At 34.5% G+C, this 27,092-nt stretch overlaps 1 protein-coding gene across 1 annotated transcript in view; it reads left to right on the forward strand.

Moving 5' to 3' along the window:
- The window catches only part of LOC149802750 (uncharacterized), a 248,263-nt gene that overhangs the window by 14,786 nt on the left and 206,385 nt on the right, over positions 1–27,092 (forward strand). The window contains exons 2-8 of the mRNA XM_089953826.1: positions 9,828–9,849; positions 13,783–13,870; positions 16,819–16,913; positions 18,501–18,734; positions 20,569–20,664; positions 25,427–25,560; positions 26,067–26,277. Coding sequence (XP_089809952.1) covers positions 9,828–9,849; positions 13,783–13,870; positions 16,819–16,913; positions 18,501–18,734; positions 20,569–20,664; positions 25,427–25,560; positions 26,067–26,277 — 880 coding nt within the window. The remainder of the gene's footprint in view (positions 1–9,827; positions 9,850–13,782; positions 13,871–16,818; positions 16,914–18,500; positions 18,735–20,568; positions 20,665–25,426; positions 25,561–26,066; positions 26,278–27,092) is intronic.

Consider the following 27,092-nt stretch of genomic DNA (forward strand, 5'->3'; position numbering starts at 1 on the left):
TACTTGTTGACGTAAAATCAGATTTTTTCGGTTCTGGTGGTCCTTCATACACCGGGGGAACATCCGGCCAACCTAGTACGGATCTTATCGTGGATTGATAGATATCAACGGCATAATCAGGAGAATGTATCTCAACCGTCGAGGACAGCGTCGGTTCATGAACGTTAATTGATATTTTTGCTTCTTTTCCGGTTATTGATTTTATTCTACGTTGAAATTCCTCATTGATTTGTTCGATCTCATAACTACCAGTGGGTATTCCAACATCTATCCAGTCAGGAGTACCATCTGGTTTGTTCTTGTTAGCAAATACAAGCAAATTATTTGCTGGTGTACCATTAAATGATTTTGATCTGATATTTGGCCAGCTGTAATATACCCGTAATTGAGCTAATGCTATTTCTTTTACTGGAATTGCAGTAGGAAAGTTAATACTAAATTCAGGATTAGTTGAACTTACCGAGATCATCGTTATCTTTGACGGAGTTGTATTAGTCACGATCTGCTGGAGTAATTCTGTCATTATTAGTATTTATGTCTTTAATACCGATACATTCGTCGTATATTTTAGTCATCATTGAAAACTCGACATCAGATATAATTCCATCACTGAGACCCGCTGATAACAACGAGGATAACTTCGAGTATGCGACCGTCGCTGTATGCAATCTTATCATGTAATCGGATAATTTTTCATTCATGCAGGTGCATATTTTTTTTTGTGATGATATTAAGCACACCTGCAATCGTTGTTGCTGCTGAATTACAAATAGTTACGGCTGCTGGTGCCATCATTGTCACCGCTGATAATATAACACCGGTTCCAGTAACAACAGTGGATACTGAATAAACAATCACGTCCACGATAACTAATCGTCGTCGATATTTATTTACTTTTACTGTATATTGTTCGACTTGATCTTTTAGCGCCGCCTGCCATTCACGCGCTTGATTGTATCTGTATTGTGCGCCCTCCATATATTTTTATGCAGTAACCAATTGAGGTGTTTCAGCTACAAATTCCAAACACTACCAGTAAGATGTTGAGGTTAATTTCTTATCATCTGCTTCCAGGATAAAAATTTCTTCGGTTCCGCTATTTAATATAACAGATACAACTCCGGAAAACCTATCCGTTGAATGACGCCATGGATACGTTGTAAATATCTCAAATCGCGCAGCACTGAACACAGACAACCTGTACACGCCAGTGACTGTTGCGGTATATTTGATGGTTTTATTTTGCTGCGACCATGTTGCGAATCCCGATGATACAGTGCATACGATGTTTGTGATATGCCCAGGAGTTATTCCGCCTGGAATTTTAATCAAATTGGTTTTATTAACGATATCAGGAATCCCCGCTACGACGTTTTGCTGTGTTTGTTTGATCGTGTCTGGGTTACTTTTGAGATCAGCGAGTTTTATGTCAACGACAAACGGAGTGCCGAAGAATTCTTCTGCGGTTCTTTGATGGTTTCTTGCAAAAGCGCCCACGTGAACGTCATACTCGGCCCGCAACGTGGATAATTTACCATCTACGGTGTCGACGTATTGTTTTTTGTTGCTGCACCTTCGTCGGATGTTGGATCTCTTAAAACTACTATTTTATTTCCGTTCATGCTGAGTTCACCCGTTATTGTGTCACCGGTATTTTTCACGCGATTAGCAACGCTTCTTGCAATTTCATCTCTAATTGTTGTAAACGATATACTTGAATCTTTGATTCTACCACCGTCAGTAAACACAGGAATATTATCCGTAACTGCACCGAGTACTCGTCGAACTATATCATTCCATCTGATATTGCTCGTTTTTAGTTTACCATATCGATCTTGAAAAATAACGACCTCATCTGGATCAACTCCAGCAAGATTCATGATATCAGCAAGCTCATCTTTGGTCGCATACTTCGACGGATCAACATCGCCGGATTTTCTCTTAACGCGGGAAGATCTTCTTCCGTAAATATCAAATATTATATAAGATCATTCGGATCCAAGATCTATTTAAAACGCTTTACGCGCAACGAATCGGTTGCTTGTATAATCATGCACAACTTTATGTGGCGGTTTGGATGATTTTGATATAGCGTCGAGTACATTAATTACCTCACGGCCGCATATTGGCGGATCTGTCATTGTTTGTGTGGGTAGCGTTGAATACCAAACTTTACAACCAGAAGTTCTTGCGTGAAGTGGTGCGACATACTTGATAAATTCAGCAGGTGGAGCTAACCCGTACGAATCAAAATAAACGATTCCACGTGGATCAACCGCGTATGATACCCAATGAGTACCGGGTCCGGAACGTTCGTCGAGATTAATAATACCTGTTTCGAGTTTGTTTGGTTGTTTTGGTAATTGATCTCGCATAAAAACACCTCTAAAGGCTTTTATTTTTAATCGTTTATCAGCATGAAGTAAATCACAATTTGATGCTGGAACATCTAACGTGGGAGCCTTAGACCTTTTCCCCAGCGAGATCCCGGTAATCTTAGACCGCGTCCCTTTTTTTGTACCCATTTCCTGTTGCTTTCTTTAGAGCCATTCCAGCAGCTGTTCCAACAGCACCTGACGCGGCTGCCGTTGCTACGGCTGGAGCGGCAGCAGCTATTAACGCTGGAATAGCCGCAAGAAGTGGAAATATACCACCTATTTTAACCATGTCTTTGATGGCGCTCGGAGAAAGACGTAATTGAACTCCAGTTTTTGATTCTAGGGCTTTATTGAAATGTTTAATCTGATTATTTGTCAACGATAATTTGTTTGGACCACCACCCATCTGATCTCGTTTTAGCGATATTTTAGTTCCGCATTTGCTGGTGGTTTTTGATTGAAGCTTTTTGACCTGACCGGGAGTCAGAGTAACATTAACATGACTATACGACATTTTTATATAAATAATATTTTTCTGAATAATTAAAGATTTTCCACTGGTGCATCAACGACTCTCATTCGACCACTACCACCTTCAAGTAACATGGCTTTATCGCTGAGTATGACCGCGATTGCTCTATAATTAGCACCACCTGTATTCAATGTTGCTTTAAGATGTATATCAACAACAGATTGTTTTGATAGATCAAGATGTTCCAGTGGAAAAATAATAATAAATAATAAATCGGATACAAAGCTCTGAAATCATATTGTGATATTTGCAAACCGGTATCAACATTTTGATCACGTCCCATGAATGACATTAAACGATGATATGCACGTCCTATACGATTCTGTTCATAATTTAGTTGTATATTTTCTGTTGGTTCTTGTTGTCCGTTTATCCGTAAAGAAATATCTGTGATACCTAGTTTATCAAATATCATATGAGAGTGAACTTGTGAGCCTAATCGATTAGTTTCCTGAAACGCAACAAAAATATGTCGCGGTGCAGAAACACCCTGTTGTGATGCTATATGCCATGTAAACTGACCGTTAACGTTAGTTTGCATACTATCTGTGTTTGTTGTTAGCCATGACAACAAGGATTTACCACCAGTGTCCATGAAAGAAATTAATTTTTGTTCTACTGCGATCGTTGGAGTCATTACCGGCATCCATAGTGAAAGTTTAGACAATATTACGTTACCAGCATCACCAACAGGTCTCCACAGAGCATCGTTATCATCACCTTTTCGCACAAGAACAACCGTGTGTCTAGCTCCAAAAATAACTTTTCTAAAATTTCTACAAAATCCAAATATATGCGATAGTGGAATTGCACATGAAAATCTTCTATTGTCTCCTAGTAACATATTTTTACGTGCTGCAAATCCCAAGTTGAAATTTTCGCTAGAACTATGAACCACTGGCCACACATCAGCATCAGCGTTATTGGCAAAATTTCTTGGTCGTCTTATATTATATGGATCGCTTTCAGGGTGATTGGACTTATCTTTCACAAACATCATTGTAGGACCTGCTGATCTTGTATAATCATCAGAATATCTTGCTAATCCTATTATTGTTGTAGCAACGTCTACATCTTTCTGAATCGATTCAATATTTGTTCCATCGATCATATAAGTGGCGCTATCAAACAACGCCATAATCCCATTGTTGACAAAACCAACTTTTACTGCACCTCCGTAATTAGTATCATCCGTTTTTATAATTGTACCTTCTACCTCAAGAAAAGCCTCAGCGGGTAAAAAGTATCTACTTGTATCATGAACTTGCAGTTCAATTCTTCCACGTTGATCTGGTATTCGTACCTCATAAGAATAAAACTGATAATCACGTACCGATTCATCTTTAAGGACAGGTGCCTCCATATCGAATGCTTCATCGGATTCACGTTTAAACATTTTATTATAATTATTTTCGTCTTACACGAAAACCGGGTTTGGAAACTCCACTTCCTGATATCATGCCTGAAATATTATTTCCTGATTCACTGAGTCTTTGATCTGCTATCAAATTTGATGTTATATTTCTTTCTGCCTCTTTAGATAATTCCGCTAGGTTTTAATTTGCAGCCTGATTTATTATTTTACTTACGTCTGCGGGCATAATTTCAGTACTTGCCAGTTTCACTGGTGGTTGTTGTTTTCGTCGCAATAATGGTGCTAGTCTTTCTTTGATTACCGAAAACGCCTTACCAGCAACATTGACAATTGCTCCAGGAGCTTTTTCACGAACAATATCGATAGCTTTCATCGATATTTGTTTTGCAACGGGTGCTGCTTTTGGAGCTATCCTTGTGAATAATCCCCGCACAACATCACCAAGTCCATCTCCGTAAGTAGCTCTGTAGATTGGTAATCGTGAGTTTACCGCTCTGACCTGTAGAGGTTTACGATGATTATTATGTATGATCATCTTTTTTAATTTACCATTTATTTAACAACTAGTCATCAACAAGTTCATCGATAAGTTCTCGGTAAACTCCGATATCCATGATACCACCTTAAAATAATCGCCGACAAATATCAGCTGCTTCATTAATTATTTCTGGTGAATTATTTCCGGCACGTTTTCCTCCTATGAGAACTTCTAACCGTGACACATCATTAATGATATTATCAGGACATAAATCAGATCCTGTTTTAGGTTAATCTTGAGGTGTTTTAAATACTGGTGGTTGCTTTACCGGAGAAAGTACTTCAGTGGTGACCGGGGATATGTCAGGTGAGTCACTTCTTCGAAATCCATGTGGTGAATCTATCATTGTCGGCGCAGAAATTTTTTTACGTTGTAAAGGTGGAGGAAGTTGATACTGGGAGAGTTGTTCTTGTTGTTTCAGTCTCTCTCCATGAAGTCTTTTTACTTCTTCTTTAATAATTTTGTATTCTTGACCTTTAGCTTGTTTTTTGTTGTAATATACGCGATATATATATTTAATAAGATCTTCATCATTTATTTTTTCATAACGGGATTTTAAAATACTAGATTTATTAAATAGTATATTTAATATTGCTTCGGGTAATTGTTCTTCTTTAGCATTTCTAATTTCTTCAACAACCCCTTCTTTGAATTTTGCAATAAATTTTACGTTTTTTTCTACTAGTTCGGGTTCAGGTGCATGTTCTGTTTGCACGTCGGCGACTTCAGTACGAAGTTTTCCAATACTTTCAAGTATTTCCTCACCAACAGGTGGAGGTTGAGCCGCAGCTATTTCCCTGGCTATGCCAGGTGGAAGATCTCGTAAAATCTTCTTTGTTTGTTTAGTTCTTCTTGCTATTTTTTCAGTTTGTTCTGCTCTTTGTTTTGATACCGGAAGAAGATCTTCTTTGATGACAGCTGTAACTTGTTCAGTAGCTGCAGTGACGGGTTTAAACAGTTTTTTAGTTTCTCGTACTCAACTTGTGCTTCTTGCTGCGCTTGTAGATTTTTCCTAAATGAGTCTCTGACAGGAAGAAATTTTTTAATTGTTTCTAATCGTTCTCGTGCTATTCTTGCAGTATGAGATTCTGGATATACCATTATTTTTAATATAACAATTTTTTAATTAATATAGCAGCAGAGAGGGTCCTGTCTACAATTCTGTTTGGGACAAACAATAATCGTAGACGTGGTATTGACCTCTATGAAGGCTCACTATCTTTTTTTTGTCTAAACACAAGGGTGACCATTCCCTTAAGTGGTCTGTTCACCCTCTCTGCTGCTCCTCCATTGTTGTTGTGTTTTGTTTAGTGTATTCATGACTGATAGGTAGACCAACCAGTAAATCAAGCTTTTCTTTTCTTACAATACTGGTAGCGCAGACTGACAGGGAGAGGCAGTATTTCATAATAGCTCTTTCCGCAGAAAATTTTCGTACTAGTGGTCGCTCTCTGGTAATTAATAAATTTATTTCGAGTGACCTTTGTATGCATATAGTAAGTAAAATCCCACTTCTTTATTACCCATAGCATTCAATCCTCCAGAACACTTTTTTATTTGTAATATCTGTCAGGACATAGCACCCGTTTTATCCATCGGCTCTTTACATTTTTTAAATTGTTCATGTATGCGTAGAAGGTAACATTATCACAAAATAAGAGTAACACGTAGAGTTTCTAGTAATATCCTCGCGAGACGGTCTCCACGTTCTACTTGTGCCTTCGGAAGATGCTGCCTTCTGCGCTTGCACGAGCAGTTTATAAAACGGGACACAGTAGGAACCGAATTTTTTGCTTGTTTTTGCTTTTCATACGCGATTAAATATTATGGGGTCATGGCCATTGAAATAGGGTAGGTCTGGTTATTGAGAGCACATGTTTGTTGTTGCTAGAGCAGTCTAATGCACATGATTAACAGCAAGGATGCAGACTCACTCGGGTGACAGAAAATTCCATTGGATAGTGAAGATCTATCAGAATATGACATGAACACATTCTCAAGCAACATTGGTCATGCATAAGTTAAATAATGCAAAGAACAATTGAATTTCAAGTTGAATATAATACCAGAAACATTACATTAAAAATGATGAACAAATTACATTTTTAAGGTAATACAATTTATTTGACTGATTCAAGCCATTTACAGTTCAAATGAGTATGTGTTAATTCATGGACCGAGACCGCTCCGGTGGCCTAATGGTTAGAGCGTCCACCACGGATGCGGTAGGTCGTGGGTTCGATCCCCAGCTGAGTCATACCAAAGACTTACAAAAATGGTACTAACAGCTGCCTCGCTTGGCGCTCAGCATTAAGAAGTTAGTGTTAGGACGGGTAGGCCTGGTGTCAGGATAATATGACTGGGTGGGACATCATGCTACATGTCTGCGGCATGATGCCCCAGTACTAGACATCACTATAAACTGCCACACTGCAGACATCGTAGCGATATGACTGATTTTTTTTAAAAAGCTATGTCCAAAATCCAACACACACACACACACACACACACACACATACACACACACACACACATACAAACATGGACCCAGTTTATTTCTTACTCAACAAAATACGTTGGTAATTTGATAATTTTCCCACTGTTTGGAATTTCCTCCACTAAGCAAAAAAGTTGAAAGTACTCAATATTGTGAAAATTGTCTGGTTCCTTTTTTTAAACATGATATGGTGACATCAGAAAAAATGCTATTTTCTATGAACTTCATAGCGCAAAAATAAAATAGCTTATATTTTTCTTCTGATGTTAATTAAAAATATATTCCAAAATCTTGATAAATATACATGCGGATAAATGTATAATAATATAATAAACATTATTTACCATGAAAATAGGAGGGCCGAATCATTTACTAACTTCATGATTTTTTTTACATGACATCAATAAATCTTGGTTACATAAGCTGAAGCAGTCCAATATTGACTGTTTTGAGAACAAAGACATTTAACTACCTAGTTGATTTTGTTTGCTAAGTTTAGAGTAGGGAAATTCGGAATAAAGGAAATGTACAAATTACTCGCATATTTGATTTGCATACCTTTATTTGGCAAGCGGGAAGATTGATCTGATAAATTGTAAGCACGGACGGCACCGGTTGTGGGAGTGGTGGATGGCGTCTGTTGTGGGAGTGGTGGATGGCGTCTGTTGTGGGAGTGGTGGATGGCGTCTGGGGCAATTGGTATAGGCAAAGAGAGCAAAATTGGTCATGTATAGGTTAAATAATGCAAAGAACAATTGAATTTCAAGTTGAAGATAATGCCAGGAATATTACGTTAAAAATGATGAACAAATTACATTTTAAAGGTAATACAATTTATTTGTCTGATTTAAGCCATTTACAGTTCAATGTTTGTGTTAATTCATGGACCCAGACCGCTCTGGCGACCTAGTGGTTAGAGCGTCCGCCTCGGATGCGGGAGGTCGTGGAAGCCACTTTTTATAGCTGAAATTTTCAGAGTATTTCGCCTAGTGGCTAAAGCGTCCGCCTCGGATGCGCGAGGTCGTGGGTTCGATCCCCGGCAGAGTCATACCAAAGACTTACAAAAATGGTACTAACAGCTGCCTCGCTTGGCGCTCAACATTAAGAAGTTAGTGTTAGGATTGGTCGGCCTGGTGTCAGGATAATGTGACTGGGTGGGACATCATGCTACATGTCTGCGGCATGATGCCCCAGTGCTAGACATCACTATAAACTACCACATTGCAGACATCGTATCGATATGACTGAAACATTGTTAAAACTACGTTAAAAATCCAAAACACAACACATCACTTGAGAGTATTTCACCTTACCTTAGTCTAATGGGAATAAAGCTTATATTTAGATGGGGGTGGGGGATAGAGGTTGCAGTTGTAATAAAAAATGTTCACTGTAGCGAAGTGTGCGTGCCACAACAGAACAATGCCCCCGGCACCTTGAACCCTTGAGCTGCCACTGTGTTTAACAAATACATCGATTATGGACCCAGCTTTATGCATAGCAATATGTTGACAGCGATAATGAGGCCAAACATACACAAATGTTTCCTATTACACTGGTTTTAAAATTAGGGTAGGCAGTTCGTTTTTAATTTTAAAATCTGTTTATTTAATGTGATTTTTTAAAAAATATTTATTAAAAAAAATTGTTTTGTTTTATTTTTTATACCAATCGGGGAAAATAGTGCTAGTGTCGGCAGTGAAAAGCAGTAATATGCATAGATTTAATCTAGGCAAATCAGTTATTATAATAAACGTTTGTCTTTTGAGATGTTTATCTTATGGCTATGTAATCAGTGGCAGCATTTTCTCTAAATCTTGAATGCATCTGCAAAACTGCTATACTTTTATGCAACAAAAAATATCATAACATAAAAAATTGTGTATCATTAATTAATATTAAAATTGTATTCTAAGACTTATAGGATCAGAGTTTCATCTTTAAAAATAATGGTAACTTTCTTCTTTTTTGATACAATAATATGCATATTGTATGTGATAATCAACAGTTATATAACTCATCTTTTGCACAGCGGTAGAGCTGTGAAGGCGGACAATGTATGTATCTCTATTCTCCTAACTCATACTTGCAATCTTCTGAGAAGGTTTGGGGGTTGGGGGTTGGAGACTCAAATAGTGTGTTTTGAGGTCTCAAGGTGGATCATTGCACTTGAACTAAAAAACGACATCCAGTTGAGAGTAAGGTAACGTTTGACCACCCATTCACATTATCCTGACACCAGACCGACCAGTCCTAACGCTAATCTCTTAATGCTGAGCGTCAAGTTTGGCAGTGGTTAATACCACTATTATGTCTTTGATATGACTCGGCTGGGGTTTGAACCTGCGACCTTCATCATCCGAGGCGGACGGCTTTAACAACGTAGGCCACCGATGCACCTATAACAACTATTGATAGTCAAAGTTTAATATCTAAATTAGATTAGTTTATTTCTACCCTTTCCTATTCTTTGTGATGTTTCAGATTTAATTTTCTTTCTTTTGCAGGTTACGTTGACATGTCCAGATAGTAAGTACTCAGTTATTACTTGTTTTTTTTTATATTCATTCCATAATGTTCAACACATCATGCTTTTTGTCTGTTACCAAATTTGTTTCTGCATGATTAGCTCTCCATAATATACAGTTACCATACCTTTATGGATGGCTTGTACTTGGGGTAAAAAAGAACCATGCGGAAGAAAAATGATTTCTGCAGAATAATTCGAGTTCATCACCATATAAAAGTTCCCCATCTTTGCAGATGGCTGACTTCAAAAGTAAGAATAAAACCCTTTGATTATAGGGTACAACTTTCAAATATCAAGGTCACTATGACTAAAGGAATATAAATTGTCTCCACACAATAATTTGAATTCCTAATCACCTGCAGGTACCCATTGTTTGGGGTAGGTCACACTTGGTATAAGGAAAATAGCCTGTTGCTTTTGGGGTAAAGAGTGCTAAGGCCAAGGTAACTACAGCCATATGAAGAAAATAACTAGTTTCTGTACACACACAAAAAAATTGTTTCACATCACAAACCTGCAGAGTTGCAGTAGGTTAGTTAGTATTTAGCTTTCGTTTCCTTGGCCTGGTATAGTCAATAATATGTTAAAAGTGCAGCTAAAACTTACCAATAGAAAACTCCAAACTTTGTTGATGTCTTGCACTAGTAGTAGTTAGGAAAGAAAGTTGATTTTAGAGTCAAAGTCAGAAATCAAGATCATTGTTATTACAAAAGAGTTGTCCTAAACAAAATAGTTGAGTTCTTGACCATTTATCTTCACTAAAGCTTGCACTTTGGGTAAGAAAGAAGCCTATTGATTTTGGAATCAAAAGGTCAAAGATCACGGACACTGATAAAAAGAAGCAAAGTGTTTTTTGCATAATAAGTTATGCCTGGACTACTTATTTGACCAAAGTTGCCAGAAGGCTTGCACTTAAGGTATGGAATAGGGCTGTTGATTTCAGAGTCTAAATGCCACAAGGCAAGGTATTTTGGCTCTAAGAAAAATAAGGTTTTGCAGAAGTTTTATTCTGGAGTAAGTTCCTTGGCCAAACTTTGTGAAAGGCTTGAGCATAGGGCAGTAAAGAAACCTACAGACCTAGGATTAAAAGGCTTGGAGAATATGGTCTAATGATTAATGATGGTTTCTGCACATGAAGTTCAGTTGATTCAACAGCAGGCCTTGATCCAAGTCATTCTGACTTGTTGTTCAATATTTACCTCATTGAGACTTGTTGGTCAATATTCACCTCATGAAGAATTGTTGGTCAGTATACACCTTGTTGAGGCTTGTTTGTCAATATTCATTAGATTCAACCGTATCCTACAAGTGCTTACACTACACAGATAACTGTTAAACATGGGGTGGACATATAAAGTGCTTTTCGTGGTACTCTCGATTTAGGTAGAGTAATCTCCCTTCAGCATAGACCCTGCTCAGATGTTGTATCAAGTATTGGCAGTTCAGGATGCTGATGTTTCTCTAACGATCTAGGAATTTTTTAAAATGACCTGCAGTGGTCAAAACTGTCTTGTATCCCAAATTTTTACATGGTTCATACAACCTTGAAAAGGTCCTTAATTTTGAAGTGTGCAATGAAACGTTGATTTTCTTCACAAAAAGTACTTTAATTTCTTGACAAATTCCATGCATTTTTCCTCAGATTCCTTTAATTTATGTTTGAGAGTGCAAAACATTAAAATGGAATAAAATATATTACTTTTTAAATTTGTGTGTGTGATGTGTGATTTGGATTTTTAACGTATCTTGAACAATTTTTCAGTCATATCGCTATGATGTCTGCAGTGTGACAGTTTATAGTGGTGTCTAGCACTGGGGTATCATGCCACAGACATGTAGCATGATGTCCCACCTAGTAACATTATACATATTTTCCAGAAGCACTGAATAGATAAATACATAAAATTGGTTAAAATTGGGTGGATTAAATGACATGGCATGGGTATCTACTAAATGGTAGTAATATTTATTATCTACATATTTCCCCAAAATACTGAATAGATAAATACATATAATTGGTTAAAACTGGGTTGATTAAATGACATGACATGGGTATTTACCAGATGGTAGTAATATTTGTTGCATCAGGGGCATACTAATGATGTTTTCTCTTCTGCTTATGTATCTATTTATGAAGTGAGAAACAAAGAAACATTTTGAGAAATTTCATTTTCCATAAAAGATATTGCTTGAAAAGTTCTTGAAAAACAGATATCTGGGATTCTATAAGCTCTTTTTAGAAATTTCAGATTACCAAGTTTTAGTCATCATTACCAGGTTATGACATTCATATACTTCAGTGTAAGAAATGTACTTTGACAATATACATGTACTGTTGTGGGGACTTGTTTGAATAAAAGTTAAAAAATGTCATCAAAGTGTTCAGTATATTAATTTCAAGATAAAATATTTACACCCTTAACAAGTAGCTCAGTGACTGACCATCCTTGGTGCTTGAATTGCCTGGTGACTGGTGAAACAGTATGTTATGAAGTTTTCCGAATGTATGTATGTATGTATGTATGTATGTTTGCATGCATGTATCAGTATTAATCTGTTGAAATTTAAAGATCAATGATTGGTTCATCGTACCTAATGAGCCGTTGATTTAATTGGTTGGATATGTTCCTATATACCTGTACTTCCATGGAAAATGTCAAAAGGTTGACTTACTTGTAAAGTTGAACGGTATGCATGTCTTATATCTGCCGTGGTGGTTGTGCTAAAGAATGCATTGTAATATTAGCTGGAAGCTGTTAGTCAAATATTTACTTGCATGCCAAAAAAATAATCAGTTAAAGAAAAACAATATGTAAATGTTTATATTTAATTATTAAAAAGCATAATCAATGGCATGTTGATTTGACATTTCTGACCAATTTTCCATTATTTTGCTTAATATTCATACCACTGTAATGTATGTATTACATATCTAATGTACGTATAAAATATTGGCATGAAAATCATTAGCCTTTGATGACAGTGAATTGCATTTGAAGGCAGTGGAACTATATACTTACATAGTCATGTTGTAAACAAATTGTTAACGTTATCTTGTGAATTTAAAAAAAATAAAATGCAGTCATTGTTGCTAGATAAAACTGCAATTTTACAGGGATACCAATTGTGTTTATTCTGCACACATCTTTACACACAATTAAGTAATTTTAGTATCACTTATACATATTGCGTACTGTCCAAAAATGATTTAAGTTAGTTGAGTGTTATGGACATGTACAGGTAATGATAAAGACACACTAACTATAATCAAATATATTTGATAATGGGATAATGTAATAGCTGCTACACCACTCAACTGTACAAACCTTGTTCATGCATGAATGGATATACCAGCTGTATACATTAAGTTGTTACCTCAGGTCAAGACAGGCCTTGTGTACTTCCTGACAGTTAGCCAAGAGAAAGAATGATTATGTTCTTTTTACTTCTGTCAATCACTTGGCAAATTATCATAGTTATGAGTGACATGGATCATCATTCTTCATGACTCATATGATATAAACAAATTCAACACTCCATGTTCCAGTAACTATAATATCAGCTTTATATATATATATATATATATATATATATATATATATATATATATATATATATATATAAAGTGAGGAAAAATATGGATCATACAAAATTTTAAAGTGATCAGTATATAATGTAAAACTGGATCTATTTCAATTGTGATGTTGATAATGTACATGTTTTTCTACATCTCCAACAGAATGAATAGGAAATTATTTTTTGTTGTTGATATTTTGAGTGCACAGAGAGAGAGAGTTTTGATTTGTATTTCATTAAAACATCCATACCACATACATCTAAGTTACTCAGTAAATACTGTTAGATGGAAATATACAGTTAATGCAAGCATTAATTCATAGATGTAATTCTAAAATGACTTTTTTTCTGTTCAGGTTGGACACTTATTGGTACTTCATGTTACAGTTTATTCTCTTCTGACCAGAAGAGAATATGGGAAAGTGCAGAAGGAGTATGCGTAAAGTACGTATAAATTACTTTTCTCACCATATTAACCTAAAGGTGTCATGGTTAGTATACTTTTCTCACTATATTAACCTAAAGGTGTCATGGTCAGTATACTTTTCTCACCATATTAACCTAAAGGTGTCATGGTTAGTATACTTTTCTCACCATATTAACCTAAAGGTGTCATGGTCAGTATACTTTTCTCACCATATTAACCTAAAGGTGTCATGGTTAGTATACTTTTCTCACTATATTAACCTAAAGGTGTCATGGTCAGTATACTTTTCTCACCATATTAACCTAAAGGTGTCATGGTTAGTATACTTTTCTTACCATATTAACCTAAAGGTGTCATGGTTAGTATACTTTTCTCACCATATTAACCTAAAGGTGTCATGGTTAGTATACTTTTCTCACCATATTAACCTAAAGGTGTCATGGTTAGTATACTTTTCTCACCATATTAACCTAAAGGTGTCATGGTCAGTATACTTTTCTCACCATATTAACCTAAAGGTGTCATGATCAGTATAATGTTTAGGAACTGACCTTCCACTTCATTTTGCATGCCAGGGGTTGTTTAAGCATTTAGTGGTGCCCAACCATGTCAGAGCTGAGTGTGTAAAATATAGATGTATTTCTTATATTTAATTATTTCTTTTTCATGATAAATTATTATATATAATTTCTTATGTTCTTATTTATAATATGATTGTCTGCACATAAGAACTGAAATATGTATAACGTGATCATGAGTTCAAATTGCAGTGCAATTAACAATAAATAAAATGTTATTTTCATTTGTGATTATAGCTGTATTTTTCTATAATTTTTTTTATGATTGAATGGCAGAGCTACCACGCACTTCCAGAGCTGGCAATAAGATGCTGAGGAAGTGCCCTAATTGCCTTCATTATTTATAATTTCAGTTTACCTGTTACATTCAGCCACTAAATCTATATAGCAATTATTAATCATTTTTTTCATTGACCTAAGTATCCAGCATAACAAGGTCCATAATTATTTTAATTCCTTACAATTTGCTTGCTCAGAGGTCTGTGAAATTAATCGATCTCAGCCAGCCCAGACAGAATCTGCATAGATAATGTGCAGACATTAGTCCATGGAAAATAAGGTAAAAACTGACTCACTGGCAGATTGTTGTGTGTACAGTCATGAAATTTGATGGGCTTATTGATATTGGAAATACCAATTCCCAAAGTGACCTACTGTTAAGGTCACAGTGATCTACTTTTTTTGCTCTAGTGACATTGGAAGGTATTTAGATTAATGCCATGGTGAAGCAAGCAAGACATAAGAGTAGAATTCATTTTTTAAACTGTTCACTTTCTTATCATTGTGTAAGTTATCTTCAGTATACTATTTTGTCAATTTTATATGACTTTCACATTGGCAAAAAGTGTCACACATAGATAGGAATGAGAAAATTGATGTCATCTCATTAATGGTACAGACAAATCACCCAAATAATTTTACCAGTTATCGACTTTTTTTGGTGGTAATTTTAAAAGAAAGACAAAATGTTGCAATCATTCATCAAAAGTTTGGTTAAAATTGCTTACAAGCCTTTGATGTTGTTAATTATGAAGTATTATGAACAAAACTTCAGATTTACTAACATATTTGCATTAAGTGATATTTTAACTTGGAAATTTACAATCTCACACAGTGAAATAGTGATCCAGCTAGGAATCATCTAGAAGGGTAGCTGTGAAGGGGACATTGTTTTATGTAAATCTTTTTATATTGGCTCACCATAAGCTGGTGATTATTATGTTGTGTTTTCAATCCATCTAGTCATGAATTTTTTGTTTTACCAATTGTGTCTCCCTAGAATAATACAATTTCTCGAATATCAACAGCTATCTAACTTTGTGGATGGCTTACACTTGGACTAAGGGTCATATGCCAAGGTCAATGACTAAAAGAAGAAAAATGGTTTCCACTCATTGACATTAGTTTTCCATGTAGACCTCAATCAAGTTATGTGGATGATTTACATATGGAGTACTTAAAATGCCGTAGATTCTGGGGTCAATAGGATTAAAGACAAAATCACTATGACAGAAGGAATATAAAAAAGTATTGCACAAATATTTCAGTTCTCAACCATGCATATTCAGCAAGATTTGTGGATGTCTTACTTGGTGAGTAACAAAGAAGCTTATTGACTTTGTAGTCTAAAGATCAAGGTCATTGTGGCTCAAAGAAAATTGATTTTACAGAATAACTGTTGTTCAGGAGTAATGTTCTTTGACCAAACTTTATGGATGACCTGCCCTTATGGAAGTCAAGAAATTTTTAGAATCTTTTGTCAAAATGTCAGAGGTCATGGTCCTTGTAATTCGAACAAGCTACAATTGTTTTGGCATAGTAAGTTTAGCACTGTTCATGATTGCTTACCTTGAGCAGTGATCCAGGTGATTGAGACCCATTGGTCAATAGTCTCTAACATCAACTATTCCCTACATATGGTGGGTGGGTGCATAATGAGCCGTTCATGGTACTATGATTTGGTGGTTGGAGGTAGGGGCCTGGATAGAAAAAGGGGATATATATATATATATATATATATATATATATATATATATATATATATATATATATAATAGTAGTTTTAGGAAGAACTTTTGTGATATGAAAAAAATTCTGAGAAGAGGATTATTTAAGGGAAGAGAGGAACTATGGGACAGGCACTGGTAGCAGAATGGATTATTATGGGTAGACTAGGAGTGCACTCCCTTTGTTTATGTATAGCAAGAGCTCTGTGAGACCAGTATCAGAACCAGAATAGCTTGTCTTTCATTTACCATATTCCCTTTCATTATTGCAAGCAATACAATTTACAACTTGATATGTCATATAAAATTCATTTACAATGGTTCCTGTATTTTTAATTTTTGTATATATGTAATTATATTGATTTTTATGAATATTTTCAGCCAAGGCTCTCACTTAGCCAGTATAAGAGACATCTATGAAAATAATGAAATAGGACGTTTTGCAAGCATCAGGAGTGTCACAGAGTATTGGATTGGTAAGAGAAGGAAATTGTGCTAGTTGTCATAATTGTTTTATTAAACAATGACAAAGATGTCTTTAAAATATTTATAGACCTTATTGTTAGGCTCCACTATGTCTGTCAGAGGACATATAGTGTTATTTATGTCCTTCCATCAACTCCAAACAAGTGTTTTTTCTGCTTATGAAGGATTTTTATTGATTGAAACCTGAAGCTTTATATTTATGTGATATCGACACATTTTTAGTTCCCAAAACTATCTGATTAGTCCTCATTCCAAACTTTGATGCTGATGTTTTTTGTATTTGAATTTACAGTCAGTGATTCATTTTTCTAGCAGACCCATTTATTTTCCCAACTGACATGCCCAAATGGAAATGTTCTGTTTGCCCAATCAGGCCAGTGATTTGTTTTCCTAGCAGACCCATTTAATTTGCCCAGTTGCCATGCCCAAACAAAATTGTTTTGTTTGTCCAGTTTGGTTATACTTGTAATGTAAACAAGAACATAAAAAAATGTAAATGATAAACCATGGTTCTTAAAACCTTGACAAACCCTTGACTTTAAGGGGTTTTGTGAAAAAGTTTATTTTCCAACAATTCATTTAACTTTGCCAGCAAATCTTTAAATTCATTTGTGGAAATACAAAATTTTAAAGCTGAAAAAATATTTCACTTTTTATATTCTGAATTTTGGCTGTTTTTGTAATAAATAAAATGGGATGAATTGGGCAGAACAGATAATAAGATATTCACCAGATGTATTGCTCCCATTGCTTTGCTCTTGTTTTGTATCTATTGGTGCCTTATTCCAATTTCAATGAGAGAAAAAATAATCCATTGCAATATTTTGGTAGTCTTTAAAAAGTTGATGGAATTTTAGCACCAATTAGGAAATGTAAAGGATAGCTACCTGAATAAAACTCATTAGAGTCTCAGGCAGACTCAAAGGCTGTCACAATGCTAGGAAACCAGGCTGTCTTAATGCTAGGAAACCAGCCTGTCACAATGCCAGAGAACCAGGCTGTCACAATGCCAGGGAACCACATTGTCACAATGCTAGGAAACCAGGCTTAAACCTAATTCAGAAGCTTGAAAAATGTAAAAGTACTCTAGAAAGTAGAAATTAAGCAGACCTTGGAAAGTAAGTATTACCTTGAAAGTAATCTGCACTCAAAACTGAGTCAGCCTTGAAAAACTTCACTAATATATGTAATACATCTGGAATGCATAAAAGTTTACATTTGGAGAGACTATCTTGTGTCTACATGGAATAAATTCATAAGTTTTAAATAATAACATGAAAATCTGTTTGTAAACTCTCATTGCTCAAGAAAGACCTAATATATTTGTCATTAATGCTGAAATATAAAAGTGTGAATTTTATCAATCTTTTGTATTGTATCTCACTGTAATATGTGTTTATTATTTTTTAGATGTGCATGAAATATTTTGATCGTTTACCAAAATATTTATTCCTATATGTCAACCTCAAATGTAAACCATCCTTGAAAATAAACTGATACAAAATTATAAACAAGTAATTTAAGCATATATACCTGACCTGACTGCTTTGTTTTAACTTCTCTCTTTAATATTCAAGGCCTGTCGACAGAACCTTCTGCAATTGCTGATGATGCCCATTGGAGCAATGGAAAAAATTGGTCCCTGCTTCAGGGCTTCTGGGCTGATAAGCAGCCTGACATCTCACATGGCAAGTGTGTTTATGTGCAGAAACAGAGCATGGATTACACATATGACCGTGTTTATGCCTGGAATGTTGGTGACTGCAATGTTAAAAGGAGTTTTATTTGCCAAAGAATGGCCAGTCCATTACGTATACCAATTACACTCTTAGGCCAAGGTCATTTGTTTATGGGGCATAGTTACACAAATGTAGAGAATATTTTTACTCCTTCACAACAAGTGTTTGAATTTGTTCAGTCAAATAATTTTGTAATGTAAGGAAGATGCAGATAATCATGAAGTAAAATTATCTATATGGTTATTGTTTAGGCAAAGTTTTGAAGGAATTCAAGACAATGGAATGGGAGGAAATGATAAATCATATCTTTTTCTCATTATACCTTAATTGTTACTATGTTCAGTTGTGTAAAGATGCTATATGCATATTCATGGGTTGGTATCTCTGAATGGAACCAACTGTAATTTTATTTTTTGATGTGGGTTTTAAATCGCTAAGGAAAGATCATGACAAAAATGTTGAATAATTATGTGGAATTTCCAAATTTGATGGTTTACTTCAGAAAAATATTTGATTATACTTTTTTCCAATATGATGTCCCATCTTTATCTCTAGTGGTCATATACCAGAAAAGTTTATGTAATGATCTGTTGTCCATCATCCATCTGTTGTCTGTCATCTATTGTTCATTGTTCATCAGTTTAAGATCACTGCTCCTCCTAAAGTACCTGGAGGATTGCTTTAAAACTGTATACATTCCTCCAATGGTCTGGTAGGTCCTAAATGAAAATGTTGCTGCACTACAGTGGCCATCTTGAAAATCTTTTTACTGCCACACCTCCTAAATGGATGGTTATATCAACATGGGGATTTACCTAAAATACTTCTTATGACATCTAGATGGTCCTAACTTCAAATGGTGCTAATCTGATGTCCAATATGGCAACCATCTTGAAAATCTTAGGGCTACTCCTCATACATAGATGGTCCTATCAACATGGAATTTTGCATTGTAAGACTTCTATGATGTCTTGCTGGTCTGAAATTAAAATGGTGCCTGTCTGAAATCCAAAATGGTCACCATAGCAACCATCTTAAAAATCTTGTTATCACAACTTGTCAGGAACAGAAAGTTGTATTGATGTGGGACTTTCACCAGAAGACTTCTTATGATGTACTGTTTGCCTAAGATGAACATGGTGCTGATTTTAAGTCCATTATGGCCACCATTGCAGCCATCTTGAAATTGTGTTATTGCTACTCTTCCTGAAGCAAAGCCATATCCTGAAATTATTGTAATCGCTCTTCTTCCAAATAGATGGTTATATCAACATGGGGTTTCCACTAATAGACTCATGATACCTAGTTGATCTTAATGTACATGGTGCAAGTTGTACATCCAATATGGCTGCCACAACAACTGTCTTAAAAATGTTGTTGTCATTACTCCCCTTGAATTGATGAGCATTATGCCAGTTATTCATTCTGTATGGTTACCATGACAACTGTCTTAAAAATGTTCTCACTATTCCTCCTGAATGGATGATCATTATAACATAGTGTTTTCAACAAAAGACTTTTATTGATATCTTAACTTTGTCTTTAATTAAAATATTACAATCTGACATCAAGTGAATTTGAAAATCTTGTTATCAGTCAAGCATTATTAGAGATGGTTCCAACATTTAACAGTTAAAACGAAGAAATGGTCTTATGTTGAATTCCTGAAAAATCTTTTTGCCCAGTAGCATGTCTGTTCCATCAAGTGACTTGTTTTTCACACCAGACCAAGTCAGAGATGAAAAAATCTTTAAATGAGAACACACACATGGACGCATTTAAACTTAATGCATGCATTCAGACAGACACATATGCATACCATTCTTAATAAGATATATAAGCCTTATTGACAATCAGTTCTATGGAATTTCAGTTATGAAATGTAAAAATTGTGATATAATTTCAGGTAGCTACAACTGTGCAAATGGTGGATATGTGTCCTTGAAATGGGTATGTGATGGACAGGGTGACTGCAGTGACCTTTCTGATGAGATCAGCTGTTGTAAGCCTTATTTGTTTCACATATCATTCCATTTCTTTACCTGGATCATCACTTTTATTCAATGTTAATACTAAGTTATCTGTGCTCTGATTATTCCAGTGATACATAAGTACATCCACCACAAATCCAGCCCCCCCCCCTTGCCCATTAAGAATGTATTTTGCTTTCTGAGATGGATGTTGAACTCCCCTTGGATAATGAGTTTGGCATGCATGATCTTCCAGAGGTGTAATGGGGTGGAAGACATTGAAGGCTGTGTCAATATTATAATTGTGTGATCTTACTCAGACAGATGTTATAGCACATAGACCCTGAAATGACTAATTTACTAGTGAGATAAAAACAGAATACAAATGCAGTATGAAGAAAGTGTGTGTGTGTGTGTGTGTGTTTGTGTGTGTGTGTGTGTGTGTGTTTGTATGTGTATGATTTGGATTTTTAACTTAGCTTTAACAATTTTTCACTCATACCACAATGATGTCTGCAGTGTGGCAGTTTATAGCTATGTCTAGTGCTGGGGCATCATGCCACAGACATGTAACATGAAGTCCCACCCAGTCACATTATCCTGACAACAGGCAGACCAGTCCTAACACTAACCTCTTAATGCTGAGTGCCTAGGGAGGCAGCTGTTAGTACCATTTTTCGAAGTCTTTGGTATGTCTCAGTCTGGGTTCAACCCTACGACGTCCTGATGAAAATGTAGAATGCAAATGTTAAACACACAATGATACATGATCAAAGAAAACAAAATAAAATACAAATGCATCTATGAATGAATTTGAAAATCTATTTACTTGCATTTTGGGATGCAGGTCTGTTTTCATGGTTGAAAACTATTTTACAGGATAATTTTATATTAGAATCTTTATTCTTTCTACTACTTACAAGTTTTGGAATAGTGCAATATTTATACAGATGAAACAAAATAAGAAAACAAAATTTACTGATAAACATTCAACACTATAATTTTATTGCAATCATTTTCATTTAACATAAATTCACTTCTATCTTTCAGATTATGCAATTTCTGTTTGAATTTTAATAGAATGAAGTATAAGGAATAGTTCTATTCCTTTAATGCTATCGAAAGTAGAAATCTCAAATGAAAATGAAAGGTAACAATGAATGGAAGTAATCAACACTTAATCTGCATGTATTTCTTAGACATCAAATGAAAATAGGCAAGCTGGTAACTGAAATGCCAATGAGAATGGAATACAAATGAATGCAAAGTATAATGCAGAGTAAATGCAAAGAAACTGCAAATGAAATGTAAACTCAATGCTGGTTTGGGAACATTACCTGTTTTAGGACCTGTATGAGGTGTAGGTATTCACATCACTTTCATTAGTTGAAAAATCTATAAAATTCCAATTTTGAAGTCCTTAAGGCATTGAATATTTTTACTTGCCCATAATAAGCTCTTACTCAACCAACTACAATAGAAATGGAACTGTTGATGATGTTAAGGACCTAAATTTGATTGTGTAGAAAGGTTTTCTGGAATTAATTCACTTACCATATTAACATCCATTGTAAGTCATTACAAATTGAGACCAGTCTGCTATCCCTCTGGTATATGTTTATTACAAAGTTAGAGCCAACCTCCAAATGGGAAAAAAACTTATAGCAGAAAGTATGGACTTTACATGAACAAAGCTATATCTTTGACAGAACATCTTTTTCAATAAAAAGAAACACCATTCACCTGATCTGGCAGGTGATTGGAAAATTAACTCAACTCAAATTTTCATTTGCCATTTTACTTTGGGCAAGTGTATTTCCAACTTCTGTCCACACCCAAGAGTTGGCTCTGGCTCTGGTCTCCAAACAGATGTGAAGCTGTTCTGAGTTGTATGTGACATATTGCCTCAAGTTGGCAAATGGTCAATGGATGAATGTAGTTTAGAGAAACAAATTGTTATCATAAATCCAGCGGAAGTAACCATCATTATTAAAAAGTGCTGAGCAACATAGGAAGGTTAAAAGGTCAAATTGTGCCTGTCAAGATGACAGGTTTCTGAGGTAAAAGCTGCAAAAAGTTTTCTTTGATCTCCATCCCAATGCTTGAATGATGGCAGCCAGGGAACAGTTCTTTTAGAATGCCACAAGGTTTGTGTCTGAAATTATGTCATGAACTGATGATGTACTTAAGGAATTCATCTGGTTTTGAGATGAAAAACCTAATGATTCATGTTTCCTTGATAATATTTACCTGATCATGATGTAGGTACACCCTCCCAAGCCCTAAATGCACTTACATTCCATGAAGAGTGTACACATCTGCTCCAGTTGTAATTGAAAATTGATGGGATTCATTTTCATTTCCACTGTATTAAGAGGAGCCACTCTTATATGAATTTGGCTTAGCAAGTCAAATTATCTTTTTAGTACATTTTTGCCAAAACAAACTAAAAGATGTGAATGTCAGTTGTAGAGCGAAGATTTGCGAGTTTTACTTCCATAAATGGTGTTCACTATATCCATAATCTCTTAGTTCATAAAGGTTCACCAGTAATAATTAACAAAGACATGCATAGTGAGAATAAGGTTAGAACATTCAGCAAGCTTTACAAACATGTACATGCAATGGAATAACTGAAACTTTGTTGTTTAAATGAATGATCTGAAACTCAACCTTTTGACTGACTTGCTCATTATGCTTACAGCTGACAACTAATTGTATGAAAATCATTTACCGTGTTCATGTCATACTGAGCTCAGTTTCCTGTACATCTTTTATAACCTCTTGTTATGATGGTATTCAGTTTTCAACATTCTTTTTTATGTACATGACCTTTTAGGTGGAACATTGGGATCATTGTAATAGTGCTTTGTACTGCAATACATATGAACAGAATGAAAAAATTGATGATGCAACTAGACATATGGTTCATATGTGTGTATAGGATGCTTTTGGTGTATCTACAATCACTAAGAAACAGCAGTGGCTTAAAAGTTTGTAACCGGTTCTCTAGAATAAACTGTTAATCACTGAACATGTTTTTCAGAGGTGAATAAATTACTTTACTTAAGTTGTTTGTGTTATTAAGATCAGTAAATCAGTCTGATGTGTAATATTGTGTAGTGTGCAGTACACCAAAATCTCATCAACTTTGTTTTCCCCTAACAATGCCACATTCATTATGCTACTTATCAGAGATGAGAAGATATATCATTCAGTTGTATAGGTATAAATCTTGGTGTTAAAGACACTCACATACATCTGTGTTTAAATGGTTACTGATTTTTATAAACATTTACAGGCAGTAAGATAAACTTTGGGTTTACTACTGTAGACATCGCAATTTTAATGGAAAGATATGCTAACATTCAGCTTAGCTTTTCAAGTACAGAATTAGGTGTTAATATGACCTGAGGTAATAAAAACTATGTAACAGAAAGAAGCTAAGCCAAAACATTTAGGAAAATCAACAAAGAATTTAATTCTCTAAATTATAAAGTAAAAATTCAAGAGATTAATATTGTGAAAACATATCTAACAATCCCAAATTTCCTATCACAAGTTCAAAAGTATAGTATTTCTGAATGAGTTCCAATAGTCTTGAATGTCTACATGTGCCAACAGTTTTCAATGTCCTGATATATCATAGTCTTAAATGTCTGATATATGATAATGATGCAATATAGAATGCCTTTGAATGAGTCATCAGTAATCCTAACATAATGAATTACTTGAAAGTCAATGTGTACTGTAATAATTCCAATTAATAAATGAAATAATTCCTATCGAAGTATTCTGAACACAGCTGCAAGCTATGGTCATTGATTCTCGAACAATTATAGCAAACAGGAAATAATTATTTGTTTACTAAGCCCCATATGTATATATATATATAATATATATATATATATATATATATATATATATATATATATATATATATATATATATATATATATGGGACTTGGTAAACAAATAACTATTTTCTGTTCCTATATATATATATATATATATATATATATATATATATATATATATATATATATATATTTCACTTGATTTAGATGTGAGTTAGTTCTAATGGAAAATTCCATCAAATTATTAACAAGTTTAGCCTTTAATCCAAAATTTTAGTAAACATCTTGTTTACCTCTTACAATCATGACAAAAGTCAGGTATGCAGAATCTTCATCCATATCCCTGAGTCATGAACAGAAGTCAAGCATACAATAAAAATTAAATATGCACACCAATTCACATGTTTTTTATACCCTGACAACAAAATTGAATCTACTGTACATTTTATGGGTATAATAATATAAGATATTTTTAAACAAATTAAAACTAGAGATTTAATTTATAATAAGGTTGTGAAAATTCTATAGGTAAATTTGAAAGCCATTTTAATAAAGATTATCAAGAAAGATTAATGTTGTTAAAAACATCCACTAGTTACCCAAACGTACCATCAAATCAAGTGTGAAAGTTTCATAAATCATTTAGATTCCAGATTTTTAGTTGCTGTTGTGTTAAAAACAAAGGTTTTTATATTTAGAATTGGAGCTAACTCAGAGGATAGTAGGAGGCTGGTGTCATGGCACTGACAATTATTGAAAATGAATTATTGTTGTTATTTGTTGGTTGTATCAGGCATCAAACATATGTTGCACAGGAATTGATAAAGGTATATTTTACAATGTAGCAAATGTGCATTGGTCATGATTTTTTAAATGTTCATTTTTAAAATTATTCATATCCAGATATTAATAAAAAAAATTTTTTTTTCAATTATAGCCAACATTTGTCGATATCTTCTAAAGGCTTCCTCAGGTACCATCAGTTCAGTGGGCTATCCTAATAATTACACCAATGCTCAGTTCTGCTCATGGAACATAGAAGGTCCACTGGGGACCAACATTTTCTTGGATGTAAGTATTTGAGAAATTATCAGTCCTATATAATTTTAAATGAAACAGCTTTGTTTCTTTGTTTGCTAATGCAGAGTTCTATCAGTTTCATGTAGGAATTGTAAATTTGACACCATGGCTTTTGTAACTCAACAACACAAATATGATAGCACCTTGCCTAACATTCTACCCATTTTCATATATAGTTTGTTATTTTGTGAATTTAGTCTTTCAGCATAGCACAGACATATTCATTGGAGATGAAAGTCAGAAATTTACCCATGGTAAAATTATTTCCAATGTTGAAGTGAACTTAAACATTTTGTTGTTTTATTTTTTTTCTCTTTGCATAAATACCATATAATCAGGATTTTTTTCATGAGGATAGACCTCACCATATTTTGTTTAGCATCACCATATGTTTTTAAAATTGTCTTAAAATTTGAAGCATGGAATTTTATTGAACTTCTTTCTAATTTTTTTATCTGAAAGCATCAAGTAATATTTAATCTCTCTATAAATTTTAGTTCACACATTTTGAAACTGAGGCTAGATCTGATATTGTGAAGATCTTTGTTGGTGGAAGAACCGAGTCAACATCAGTTGAGGTGGCATCTCTGTCTGGGTCAGTGGACATAACTAAAGCCAAATACTTGAGTCCTAATAACTATATGATTATTCAGTTCTCCACAGATTCGGCTTTTGCTAAACAGGGATTCACAGCATCTTATTCCAGTAGTAAGTAAAACAAATCACAATATTTTAACATATTATTTTTGAAACTTTTGTACATTCAGAATATAAGTAATGTAAATTTTTACTTCATATTTGCCAAAATGTTATTAATACAGTAATTTCTCACTGAGGCAGGGTCCATTGTAGATTGTAATTTCTTACCAAGGAATGGTCCATTATAAATTGACGGATGTGGAGGAATCATTTGTGAAATATTTGTCACTTTAGTAGTGTAATCCCCCAAAATTAAAAAAAATATAATAGATGCATGAAAGTTTAAATTCCTTATTTATGCCATAATATAACAATTCCTACAATTTATTCCAATAAATGCAGTTGTTGGAAAAATACAGGATTATAAGAGACCAGTTGAAACAGAACATTTACACTGTATGTAGTATTGAATCAGCCAAAAAAAAAACATGTCTGCAAATAACTCTTGATTTGTGAGGAAATAGTTCCCAGAAATCACTTTTATCTGCACCATCACAATGTTTTCATGTTAAATTTACATAAGGGTGCATTTAAAAATACTTACTGCATCAGTTACATGTCTTCAATCCCTTATTGTGTTTCTTTTAGGTATTAGGTTTTGATTGATGAATGTTACCATGGTCCTTATTGGTCAGTTTGTGAGTTTTGCATTAGATTCAATTACATGCTTTCATTCATAGGAAATTCCTATAAAGCATTTGGGTGTCTGATATCTTGACATGAGCTTAGAATCATTTAGCAGAAAAAGAAGCTTAAAATTAAGTAATATTACACAAAAACAATACTTAGTAAAATTTAAAAAGTTTACAAGAACAGTAAACAAA

This window comes from Sinohyriopsis cumingii, chromosome 3 (genome assembly GCF_028554795.1).
Source record: "Sinohyriopsis cumingii isolate HCF-2022 chromosome 3, ASM2855479v2, whole genome shotgun sequence".
In the NCBI taxonomy this organism is placed as follows: domain Eukaryota; kingdom Metazoa; phylum Mollusca; class Bivalvia; order Unionida; family Unionidae; genus Sinohyriopsis; species Sinohyriopsis cumingii.